This window comes from Hippoglossus stenolepis, chromosome 15, assembly GCF_022539355.2.
Source record: "Hippoglossus stenolepis isolate QCI-W04-F060 chromosome 15, HSTE1.2, whole genome shotgun sequence".
Lineage (NCBI taxonomy): Eukaryota > Metazoa > Chordata > Actinopteri > Pleuronectiformes > Pleuronectidae > Hippoglossus > Hippoglossus stenolepis.
Genome location: NC_061497.1, coordinates 7470819 through 7484136, shown reverse-complemented (window position 1 = coordinate 7484136; position 13318 = coordinate 7470819). Strand labels below are relative to the sequence as shown.

The window sequence follows — 13318 nt, the reverse complement described above, 5'->3', positions numbered from 1 at the left end:
TTACTCTTGATTTGTTGGTGTGATCATAAAATAATTCAGCAATGAGGCCAATGTTTCTAAGAGGCTGGGTTTGTTGAATTACTGAACTGTAAACCCCATAAAGGGAAGCAACTGTAACATGCTAGAGGATCCATTCAATAATCTATTCATAAATAGGCCTCAGCAGGATTTCTCTGGGGCTCAGTTCCATGTAAAGAGGCTTCACCAACATGTGTGATGAAAAATATAAGTACACACAACAACACTATACATACAGGTCCTTACAGTCCTGAAGGCCGCTGCTTCTTGTTGGTATAGATTCCTGTAATTTCTCTACTTTTTGAATGCAGGGATAAACTGAGCCTCGTGAAAAATGTTGCTTTATAATCGCATGTGCTCTGAGTGAGTGATTCAATAATTTGTTGGACATTAAATACTATAAGGCAAAGGGGGGGATCCTTTGTCGTGTTAAATCTAGTCAAAGCCATGTGCACACGAAAGATAACACAACACATCAACTGACACAGGCTGAAATCGTATGTGAATAAGACCAATCTTTATTTCCACTAACCTCAAATTAGACAAAATACCTGAATGTGTGTGTGTGTGTGTCCAAGTATTACTCATGTTGTTGGGACCTACATCTGTTTGCACAGTCACATTATGGGGACAAAACAAAAGTCCATATAATGTAAATCATTGAATTTGAAAGTGAAGACATGTTTCAAGGTTAGGTTAAGGTTAAGGTTAAGGTTAAGGTTAAGGTTAAGGTTAAGGTTAGGGTTAGGGTTAGGGTTAGGGTAAGGGTTAGAGTTAGTTAAGTTATAATGATGTTTAAGGTTAGAGTTAGTTTCCAGGAAATCAATATAATGTCCTCAGAGGCACGGCTATGTGTGTGTGTGTGTGTGTGTGTGTGTACTCAGAATAGTCAGACTAAACTTGGTTTGGAGCAGTGTTGTTGACAGTGGGTGAATCACATAGTCTTCAGAGCTAACAAATACCTCAACCCTGATTTAGACAAGGACCTCGAAGCAGCTGAATGTGAGATTGTTTAAGGAGGCTTTGCTACTCTGACAACTGGGTAACACGACTGAATGAGAGCAAATACTGAATGTAAATCCTGTTTTTTTTCCTTGACCTGCATGTTTCAATTCTGAAACTTTTGAGAAACACAGGGATTTCAGCCCGGCTCTGCAGTTCTACATGTTCATTATCCGGATGATTATGCAAGAAACTGCATACAAACGTGTTTATCTGAGCACGGGAACAGATTAGCTGAAGTGTTTAATTGCCAGCACTGTGGTTAGTGATTAAGTTCACAGCTAATTTCTCCAGTAACTGTGTTGAAACTTAATTAAAATATACTTCAAATTTGAAAGATGAACACAGCATTTCTGATATTCTGCAGCCTGATCTGTGCAGCTTCTATTTGGCTACTGACATATTCACTGCTATTTGTGTAGTTAATTATCACATTATTCAATCCCCATTTGGTGATAGGCTGTAGAACACATTTACTCTGTATTTTATGTAGTCAATTAATCTGCCTCAGAACTGACTGTGTTCTGAAAATTATTTGTCATGTATGAAATAATCATGATAATAATATTGGTTAAATGTCTTATACAGAAATAAAATTCACAAAATACCGAACAAAATATTTTTTTTTAACCGTGCGTCGTTTCAAAATAGCACGTAGATGAAATGTCTTAGTTCATGGGGTGCGCATAACACATATTGTTCTCAGAGTGACTGTGGTTGTGCAGACAGCCACATGGTGGCGCCATAAGACAGCTTTGTTTAATTTCCAGCAACATGTAGCTTTGTGGGTTCTACTTTGGAAGCTGCCCCCCCTCCATAAAAGTCTTTTGTAATTTTTGTTAATTATATGGTTTCACACACATATTGCGCTGTTTTTTAATCTGTCTAATTATCTCTTTGTAGTTTTCTTTAAAGGTTTCTCTTATTAATTTAATATGCATATCTAACTAGATAAAATTAATTTGCTGGTTATGGGAATAATTATGATAATATGCTACTGCATTTCTTGATTAAAGACCTAACATTTATATTGCATAATTGTTTAATGATCATTTCACTTCCATTAGTACATCTGCCTATGCGCTGTCTCAATTATTTCCACATATTAAATCTAACTAAATCATACAAATTGAATTATCTCACAGGTTTGCACCACAACATATTTTTGTACTTTCAGTTTGATGAACACAAGAGAACATAAGTGATGTATATAGATTTAATTAAGAAGACAACTCCAGCCATGCAACCAGGAGGCTCTGAACAAATCCACTTTCACGTATAACCTGCAAGCATTTCTCCCACACTGTGATTGGGAGGATTGTAACGTGGGAGATACAGGTACAAACTCAGATGCACAGGTCTTGATCTATAATTGATCAAAGTTATGAGCCATGACTTTCCCTGAAAAAATGAACCCCCCCCGCCCCCACAATTCTTCTGCTCTAAAATATTAGTCAATAGATTTTAAGTGTGAGGAACCACAGAGGCAGCAGACAAATGTTTCTTATCATATATCAACCTTTACAGTTCAGTTACGTCTCCTGGTTTGGCTCCTCATGGACACTGACATGTGCACGCCCCCCCCCGAGGGCTTTAAAGGATAGGTTTCTATCTGGAAAAACAGTCAAAGATGATGTTGCTACAGAGCAGGGAAATTTATTTTCTGTTTAAAAGTGCCTTTACAGTATCCCATGAGGTATACAATTTTTAATGAGATGAGACAAGAAAGGATGTCAGTGACCGACTGAAAGGTTTCGTGTAAGAGGACATTGTCGCAGTATGGAGTTACACACACTTTATGGACAGACAGTTTCAGAATATCAACTTCATGGCACACTTTAATGAGGACGATGAAGAGCAAGAATCCAGAATCAATGTTTTACATGACAAAATCCTTCTTTAAAAGTGAGGATTTCATTCACAGTTGTGGTCCTATTTTGCATTTGCTCGCGTTCCAAGCTTCACAAAAGGTGTGCTGCACCAAAACTATCCCAAAAGCCTGAAGCACAAACGTATAATAACTACCAAAATAAAACATCCCTCAAATAAACCTTTCTACATATTGCTTAATTTTTTTGGATGCACTTGTGCAAAAAATCTCTGTGACAATCAACATTAACCAAATAGTTAAACCCCAAACACGCCTGGGAGGTCACTAACTGAGAGGTTTCGGGTAAGTGAGAGTGATATTGCACTGAATTTTAATCAAACAAAAGGCGTTACGCTGGAGCCGGACGGCCGTCAGTACACCCACGATACAGGCACCCACTGCGGGGTGGAGATGGCACGCTCCAGGGCCTCCTCCACACCCTTGACGCTTTCGTCCACGTCGCTGTTGACGAGAATCACGTCGAAGAAGTGTCCGAACGTGGACAGAATGGCGTCCGACTCTTTCTGGATCATCAGCAGGTTTTCCATCTAGGACACAAGACACAGAGGGTCAGGATGGAGCTTGGTCATTCAGGATATTTGAGCATATTCTGAGATGTGGCACCTGGGAAGATGTGGTGGTCGGAGCGATGAACACCACAAGAGGTGCGAAATCAGCCGTCCGCAAGACTTTCAGGGTCTACGTTAAAAGATGAAGAGAGGAGGAGAAGAATTTGTGTTAGATTGTTTCACTGCATTGAACCAGTAGAAAGATTAGGTTTGAGTGTGTGTCCATTTTGAGCATGTGGCAACAGGGAATTACTACAGCACAAATATGTTTCAACCTATGGGCAGTGTTGTTTCACCACAGACGTAACAAATTCAGACTACAATATTTCCCTTCTTTCCTGAAAACCCTGTAAATGCCGACCTGTGGTTCCACGTCCACCAAGGCGATTTTTTCCTGCTCGTGGATCTTCTGGATGGTCTCGATTTTGGTGCCGAACATGTTTCCCTGGAAGCTTCCGTACTCCAGCAGCTCATTCCCGGAGATGCACTTGGTCATGGCGTCGTTGGAGATGAAATAATATTCCTGCCCGTTCTCCTCGTCCTTGCGCTGGGGTCTGGTGGTCTCTGTGTAGAAAATGTACGTTTTAGAAAAAGGACAATTTGGAAACATTTGCTCTTGTGAGTAAGCTCGTGCGTCTACTTACGCGGTGCCGGGTAGGAGAATTTGTCCGGGTATTTGGTCAATAGTGCATTTTTGATGTGTCTCCTTCCTACGCCAGGTGCACCTAAAAAGTAGCAGAATTTTTACTTGCATGACATTTTTAAAAATCAAATATTAACTTTTGCATCGGCACAGAAATACCCTTGATATAATGATTATTACATAGATTTATAACATTTACACAAAAATATATGTACTTTCACATATATTGTGAGAACAAAGCTCCAAACACATATGCTGTCATTTTTTTCAGTGAAGATGATCAGAAATGATTTTACTTTGAAGAATTTGAAATTATTGATGTATCCGAAACTCACCAATTAGCACAAGTGTTTTTCTTTGAAAAGCCGGGAGCCGAACCACCTCCTCATAAGAAATCACATCCAGTTGGTCAAAAACTGCAAAAAGAAGAGATTTTATTTCAGATAAAAATCGCATGAGAGCACATCTGAGAGAAAGTGCAGTAAGAGATTCCAGTGAGACACTCACTGGAGCTGTGTTTGGCCAGGTACTTGTCTTTGCACTTCTTTTTCTTCCCAAACGGGCTGCAGGACTGACTGCCCTCTCTGGCCTTGCTTTTACTGGCCACCCTCCTGCGGCACATACACAGATTTAGGTCAAGCCGGGAACAGTTCGCACAGTTCTGAGGTCTTTGGCGTGGGACGTTAAGCACTTCAGGATTAATTGTCACATTGTATGACGGAGCTGTTTACCATTCCTGGAGCTCTGGGGAAGGTATGAGTCCAGCGAAGTCCGCAGTGTTGCTCTCCACTCTGCCCTGCCACCAGTTGGGATCCTGCTTGTTGATGATCTGAATGATGTCACCAGTTTTAAACTTCAGTCCGGCCTCCTTGCATGGGATGAGGTCGTCCTTGGTGGGGTCATAGTCAAACTGGGCCCTCATGTACATCTGGAAGTTCAGAGCAAATATTCTGAATTTAAAAGTGGAAATATGTATGTGGTGTTTGGAACTGAATTATATAAATACCCTTTCCCATGTGATGAATAATCTCCTATTACCCACTGTAGCTCAGCTTCAGATACCGTCACTGATAGAAATCTGTTTGTTGCAGCTGAGCACAAATTAGTTTTACTTTTTTCCAGGGTTTTTTTTTTTCTCTCTCTGAATGAATTGGGGCATTTTCTCAAGTTTTAATTTCACCCATCAGGGAAATTCCAGGCTATGCCTGTTATGCCAGATTCTTGCAGAGCAAATCTCTTTTTCTGAATGATTGTTGCGCAGGGATGAATACGCCTGAATTACAGCTCGAATTGGATATATATATATTCAACATTTTGGTTTTCTTAATTCTGTAAGCCATAAAAATGGGGTACATGTTGCATACATGTTCAAAACCCCAACATCTCTTGGGTTGTGTTATCATGCACAAAAAATAATTTTCTAGGGAACCTAATGTTATAAACATACAGTACACTCATATGCTGGACTTCAGTGACCTACAGTAACTGTGCAGCATCATAGAGATTAAATACTCATCTAGGGACTTCAACAGTATGTTTGGATTCTACAAATGTTATGGAGGAAATTCACCCTCCAACAGAATATACACGTTCATGTCAAGATCTGAGACAGCTCAAATTCAAACTAAAAGAGCAACTTTCTCCCTCTGATAGATTCCAGGATTGAAAGTCTCTTTGTGCTGCCAACTAATTTGTTGTCTTCTTAAAGTTAACCAATCGTGCAGCTGCAAAAGGTTTTGTTTATGTATACCCAGGATTAGAACTTTTACTGCTCTGGGTATATAGTTTTATATATTGTAGAGATGAGCTTGAGGACCACGTGTAAATTCTCCGCAGGGTAAATTATTACTATTGTTAGTAGAGTTCATGAACATTTGTTGATTCCCCCAAAGTATCTCCAGTGGTGGTTGTACACAGACAGCCTGTGGGAGCACTGGAGCCGTCTGGGTCACCAACACTAATGTTCATTGGGCATTTAAGTTTCCAAATTATATTCACTAAGGCTACTGATTAATGGACTACAAGCTTTTAAGTCGACTGCCATCACTGGCCACAGCAAAAATTGAAATTAAATCAGTGATAAACTGCATTAAGACAAGTGCAACATCACGAAATCCAATATAATATGCAGCCACTTAATTAAAGCTCTATTAAATCCGTGTTTACTTCAGTGTTTTCTATCACATAGTAATGTCCATGTCCAGCGAGCATTTTTACGATGCTCGTGATTGGCTGCTGGAGTGAAGGAAGTGGTGTGACCAGTAGATGGCAGAATGAAACACACTACCACAGTGTTTCAAGTCAAGCTAGCACAACTAATGTGAGTGATGTTCTCAATTTTATAGTCACCTGGGTTGTTCATTGACTAAAAGAAGATTCACCTAATAAAGAACAAAATGCTTAAAAAAAAGCAAAAAGGTTTTTAGATCAAAGTAAAGATGAAAGTGAAAAGCAATCAAACCCATCAAGACACCATCCAGTCTGAGTGGAACGCTAATGCAGCACAACGCAAAACCACAAGTGCATATTGTGTCCCCCGTGTTACTACCTCACAGGCTCGGGATCGACACTGCTGGTTGGAGATGATCTTCATCGTGACAACACCACTGGTTTCTTTCTGCGTGCAAAAAATAAAAATGACCATTAACTATAGAGCCCAAATAGATTTTCTCATTTAGGTTATAAGGCATCAACCTACCAGAATCTTTTGTAGCTGGTCTACACTTTGGTTTGTTACACTTTTCCCATTGATTTCTGCTATTTCATCCCCTTCGTGTAAGGACCCTGGAGAGAAGAAGAAACCACAAGTGTACAATGCAGTTGTTATAATCCAAATATGGCACCGGCAACTACTGCGGTAATATTCATTTTCCTAATAAGGAATAACCATGTAACGAAATGAGAATCATCTGTTGTCTGATAGTCTTATAATGCAGCCACTGATCAGGATATGAGGTGGAACCTCCCCCAGTGCACGCACATGCTCCTGCTTAAACTGATTTGTATCCACTGGGCCAAAATATTAGAGCCCGAACAATATGGATTTTTGGTGGCAGATGCAGATAGGGATTAGAGAGTCAATTATATACCAGTATATTGACATATATTTAAAAAATATATTGGCAATGATTCCTAAGAAGTCCTTATCAAACCCTTACAACAAAGTAATATAATTGAGGCTTGATACTTTACAGTTTGCCCAAAAACCTTTATATAAATAACTAAAAATAAGAAAAAAAAAAAAACACAATTACAACCAATATCTGCAACTTGAATTAAGAAATAACATTGTTTACATAAAATGTAAAACATAAAAGCACATCTTTCCTGCATAGTTTATTCCATAAAATAAAAGTTTTATGTCAGCTCATGACGGCTAAAATAAACGGCAACATCTATGTGTCTGTAAAAGATTGGCACTGGCCGAGTTTTTATCTTTATATATTTATACTATGAAAATTTTGACCTTTTGGTTAAGAACTTTCTTCAACCCACTCTCCATTAACACACAAACACAATTAAATATGAGGTTTTTTATACCTTGTCTATGGATCATACCCCCGTGTAGTATTCTGGCCACAGTGCACCGTTGTTTGTCGTTCAGCTTTAGAGTGACCCCCTACAGGCAAACACACAACAAGTGAGGAGGAATCAGCAAAACACAATCCTGAAAATATATATAATATTTTTATGTTGGGGCATGTAATTCTGTGTAAAGGCGGACAGTTTACCATTGGCTCCGACGGATTCTTTTCAAATGCTACTTCTTTCATCCTGGTCGGGTCTGTACCATTCATGTGTTTCGTGCTGCCGTTGGTGAAAACCTCAGCTCCCCTATTCTCATATGTTTGCATAGTTGCCTGTTAAAAAAAAGAAAGAGAGGGTAAAAGGATATTCAACATCTCTTATTTTATCATTATGGAATGAACTTTGCTTCAAATTCAAACATCATGCTGTTAACTTCAAAACATTGTTCCAAAGAGTCACAGTCAGTTCATCTGATCAATATCACACTGGTATTTCCAATAACTGCAGTGAAACCCTCTCTGCTGATGTACGCCAACAGCCATGTTTTATTTGCAGTTTCAACATATGTTCAAGGTTGAAAATTAACCCGGCGTTATAACACCTCATTAACCCCATCCAGTGATCTGGTCCACCAGGTTCATGTGGTCATGGATACCACCAGTCTCATCTGGTCATCATAACATTAATGTAAGGAAACAGATTCTTCTTGGAAAATCTGCATAAGTCAAAGTTTGGTGTGGGAGTAAAAACACAAACAAAGCCACAGTGACTTTGTGGATTCATATTGTACTTTTACACTTAAATGAATCTAATCTAATAGCTGCGAATCCACGACAAAGGTCGTCTCAGTGCTCTATAGTAAGGAAACGAGGGATCATACTAAATAAAAAGTACCAGTAAAGGTCCTGGGAAATAAACTAAAGAGATATTCTGTGGACAGCACTCATGTATATAACAGAACAATGAATGCACAGTATCAAAAGGTTAAGAAACCGGGGACTAAAGCGACAAGATTACATGCATCAGCACAAAATGTCTGCACAAAAATGACACATCAGCAGTGCTTAAGCAAATAAAAAAAAGAGAAGTGCATCTTCCAGCATCAGCACTACTATAAAAACAATAAATGTCATTATCTTCCTCCTCCGCCTCAGCCCCACAATACTGCCCATAGCAGCAGTTTGGTACGATTGTTATCTTGTGTATGTGGATTGTATAAAATTGAGTCTGTGAACATAATCCTGATTTTGTAAACAGTGGCAGACGATCTCGTGAATAAGCAAAAAAAATTCTCCTATTTTTGGATCTAGAGATTGTGAGTCAAGAGAAGCCTGAGCGTGGGAGGCATGCTAGTCTGCCAGTTGTTTTTCTGTGCACCATGATATGTATTTTGCAGCACTTGTGCAATTATATGTCAGGACTGAGACCAGGAGGAATCCTTTGGATGAGGTCCTATGGTGAACAGATGAAATTACATCCTCTCAGGAAAGGGCTCTGTTCAGCAACACAGATACAAATCACGACATAAATCCAAAGCTTGTTTTACTAGCTATCTAAGAGCAAAGCGTTTTGGTTTAAAGCTGCTCCAGAGACGAGAGGAAATAAAAACTTTCGGATCTGTGTTAAAATAATGTGATGAGCCACAAAGCTAAGTTAGTACCTTAAAAGTAGACCGGCTGGGTAATGGCATAGCCTTATCGATGTACGTCAATGTAATGTCCTCTGAAGTAATGGGAGACCCGACTGTGTGTATGTGTGTGTGTGTGCGCGCCCATTACAAAGAGGAGTAATTATATTCTCATGTATATGATGTAATGCTCCCCCTCAGGACTGTGAGCAGGTGACAAAGGTCAAATCTAAAGGTTGGATATTATCACTATACACGTGTGTGATTAGATTAGCATTAGCATTAAAAGGCTCTTTACAGTAAACGTGTCTCATCATTGCAGTGCAGATGAGCCCCGTTAACTTAAAAAGATAACACACACACACACCTATAAAAATAAAACTTTTCAAGTGCTTTGTCAGAATGTGTTCCAATCTGTGTTAACAGTCAACACAATGTCAACAGAGCTGGGGCCAGGAAACCCTTTCAGAAACCTGAATACCAGTGTGTGCGTGTGTGTGTGCGTGTGTGCGTGTGTGCGTGTGCGTGTGTGCGTGTGTGCGTGTGTGTGTGTGGTGGGGTGGGGTATCAAATGGATAAACACACAAATGGATGAAAGGCGGAATGCATTGAGGAGAGAGCGGAGCGCTTCCTTCTCCAGACGCGTGCTCGTCGTTTTATCTGCACGAGATCAAGCAGAATGTGACGGTGCATTTCAGACAGAAAATCCCTGGATGAGATGAATCCGTTTCAAAAACTCGTTTATACCCTTCTACCCGTTTTCCAACATTTGGTTCCATCATCTAATACGAACGATTAGGTTACAGTGCAATCTCTCTCCGTCTTATCTTCTGGTTGTCTTGAGGTGAAATATTAATTATTAATCCCTTCACGCCCGTGTAGCATTTACGGTGGATCTCCATGACAACAGGATAAGATGTATTGATCACTTAAAGGAAAACAATCGAAGATCAATATTTGGCCTATATGGGGACAAACAGTGCAGATTACAGTCCCAAAGGACAAACTCAAATCTTTAACAGCTACAGGCTCATGGAATTGATCAAGAAAAAATGAGAAAAGTAAGACAGTCATTAATCTCATGCTAGGCCTCATGTGCCTAAAGCAGGATTTGTCTCAACTTGTTAGGATTTTCATTTCAGGTCTGAGGGGTCGACAGCAGTGTGACTAAATTAAGAAGAAGTCATGTACTTGTCCTCGAGTTTCTCGGAAAGATGTGCGTGCTCTCTGTAGGGTTTGTGCACAGTTCTTAAGCCTGAAGTGTTTTTGGAGACAGGACAAAACCCCTCTGCAGTAAACAGAGCAGAACAGGCAGAGTCTTGACCAAAATGAAGATAAAGGGTCCAGGAGCTGCAGTGAGTCACCCCTGACAGACATTTCACAGGCTACAGTCTCCACTGAGAAATAACACATCATGTGACCTCACTTTTAAGACAGTGATTTCCCAAATCAGCATCGAGCGGAGGAACGAACTGTCACGATCACCGCTCAAGGCTGTCTAACAAAAGTGCTGATAACAGGAAAGGAGTTTCCTCCCTTCACCGTTTCCCTCAGTGGCTCCAGTGCTGACTGTTGAAATTCTTCGAAGTTGTTCAGCACAAAGAGTTCCCTCAGTATCACCGGCTGCCAGGTCTCAGCCCGGGGGCCATAGAGGATATTAATTTCACCCCCATGAGAGGAGTTGCGGCTGTTTTAAAACTTTATGGGCTTTAAAGGTGTTTCCCCCGTGTTGAAAGCAGAGTCAGTTGGACTTTTAAAACATTATCCTTCCCCCAGTGTGAAAACAAGTTGGAACAAAGGCCTGGTTTACTACATCACTGTGTGATGTAGTAAACAACCTGCATGGCCTCCACTTCACTGTTGACATTAAATCCTCAGCTGCAGCCCCGCAGGCACAACTAAACAGCACCGCTAGAAATGGACAAAAACCAAGGTTGTCTACATTCCAAACTGTCTTCTTTTATCCTGCATTACACAGCACTGTCCTTGACAAAATAAAGGCCCATTGATGAATGACATGACAGGCACATGCTGACATGATTAGTATGGGATTAACAATTAATAGCCAATAATTTGCATGGCTCCGGGCCACTGTCTTACTGACTCATTGTCCTTCCTGTCTAAAACGTGACTGCCTCAGCTTTCTCAAATCTGTCATATGACTTCCATACGCAGTTTTTGGAGGGAAATGCAGAAGTGAAATTTGCCACTGACATGTCTACTGGATTCCAGTTGAGACTGGAAAAGACAAATCTACGTGTTTATTTGTTCTTTGTTTATGAGGCTAACACATTCAGTTGTAGTGAGTAGGGGTGGTACAAAATATCATTAAAGCAATATATTATCATTCTGACTTGAGATATTCTGGTGCCAAATATCAGTATTTTGTATTCAGTTATATATATATATATATAAAGTTTGGACTTTTGCCAGTTTATGGCTATTTTACATTGAAATGATGGTACATGTAGACATTCACAAGGTACAGCGTGTTTGTTCCAGACTAAAGAGGCACTAAGGTGAAACTTAATGCACCATTTTGTACATTGTTTCATCTGAGTTCGTCTCAGACTCTTGTGAAATTTTTTACTCTTCCCCAGTTAGACAGACTTAGTGATGTATCGATATACGATTGTCTTGCAATATATCGGTTACCGCAGAATCACTGTATCGTGATATTATCGTGAGCCATGCATCACTGCGTGTATTTCAAATTAATAAAGAAAGTTCAGGGTCGATTTGGAGAAGAAATATCGATATTTAGCTCCATATAGTTCAAACTTTGGCCAGTTTATGGCTATTTGACAATGAAATGTGGCAGATGTGGACAAAGACTAAAGAGGCACTAAGATCAGACTTTATGCACTTTCTTGTACTTTGTGTCAAACTTACACCGAATTGCAGCCAATAACTACACAAATCCTGGTTTATACGCCTTTAGGGGTCTTTTGCATTCTTCTTCAGTTACACAGATACCGTAATGGAATATATACTGTATATATCGATTATCGCAGAATCTTTGTGAGATCATTATGGGCTGTGTATCGCACATCGTACAGTGAGTTCCCCTGCGATTGCCACCCCTAGTTGTGAGTTGTGCGGCGGAGACAGAGCTGGGGTCTATTTTTAGAGCCCAAGTCCATGAACAAACAACAGTCATGTCATGTGCCCCCCACGATCGCCACTTCCCGGAAGCAAACACGAACACCCAGAAAAAAATGAAAACAAAATATGTCGGGGTGCAAAAATAAAAAAAATAACTAAAAAGAACTAGAGACTTGTAAATAGGCAGCGGCACGAACCTTGTCAGACTTTGGTTTGTTTTGCAGGAGCTGCTCCAGGTAGAGGTCGGAGAGGGCTGTCCGCGCGCTGCTCACAGACTCCAGGATGACGGCAGGCTCGTTTTTACTGGATTTTAACGTCATCTTTCCCCCTGTTAGCCGGGAAAAAAGGGAAAGAGCAGGAACAAAAAAAAAACCCACCTATGGACCCGATGTGCCCTCCGATCAAGGTCCGCAGGAGGAAGGGCCCGGGGGATCTAATAAAAGGCTGCGGGAGAAGAAGCCGCTGATAAGCACGATGTGATAAAGTGAGTGAGAGTCCAAGGTTTGGACGAGCCGCAGGTGAGAGAGAGAAATGAGAGGACACCGCTGACAAAGCAAGTAAACATGCGACTGGCTGAAAGGGACGGCTCCTGCTGCATTCAGGGGCTGAATGTCAGCTCCGAAAAGCACACCACTCCAGCTCTACAGCGCCACCGCTTTTAACTGGTCGTATTTCCCCCCCACATGGCGAAATTGCCAGGGCCCAGATTTGGCCCACATTTACAGGTCTCGATCAGGAAAGCTGCAGCTGAAAAAAAAAAATGCTGCTGCTCGACTTCTCACTAACATCAAGAAAGTGGTTCATAGCACCACAGTTCTCAGATCACTACACGGGCCCCTTGTCTGTCAAAGAGTTTACTTCAAAATCCGGCAAAAGCATATCGTACATACCCCACAGGTCATCTGGAACAGGTCTGCTTTCTGTCCCCAGAGTCACAACTGAACAAGGAGAATCAG

The 13318-nt window shown here is 40.6% G+C and overlaps 1 protein-coding gene across 1 annotated transcript; it reads right to left on the bottom strand.

The window, feature by feature from the left end:
- Window positions 1-2222: 2222 nt before the first annotated feature.
- On the bottom strand, window positions 2223-12979 carry mpp1 (MAGUK p55 scaffold protein 1). Its single transcript, XM_035178695.2, has 12 exons — window positions 12560-12979; window positions 7834-7962; window positions 7643-7721; window positions 6801-6886; window positions 6651-6719; window positions 4834-5030; window positions 4610-4713; window positions 4438-4518; window positions 4104-4184; window positions 3821-4023; window positions 3515-3589; window positions 2223-3438 (listed from the first exon to the last, which is right to left on the bottom strand). Exons 1-12 carry the CDS (start codon window positions 12680-12682, stop codon window positions 3262-3264), a joined length of 1404 nt encoding a protein of 467 aa, XP_035034586.1. The 5' UTR covers window positions 12683-12979; the 3' UTR covers window positions 2223-3261.
- Window positions 12980-13318: the final 339 nt, after the last annotated feature.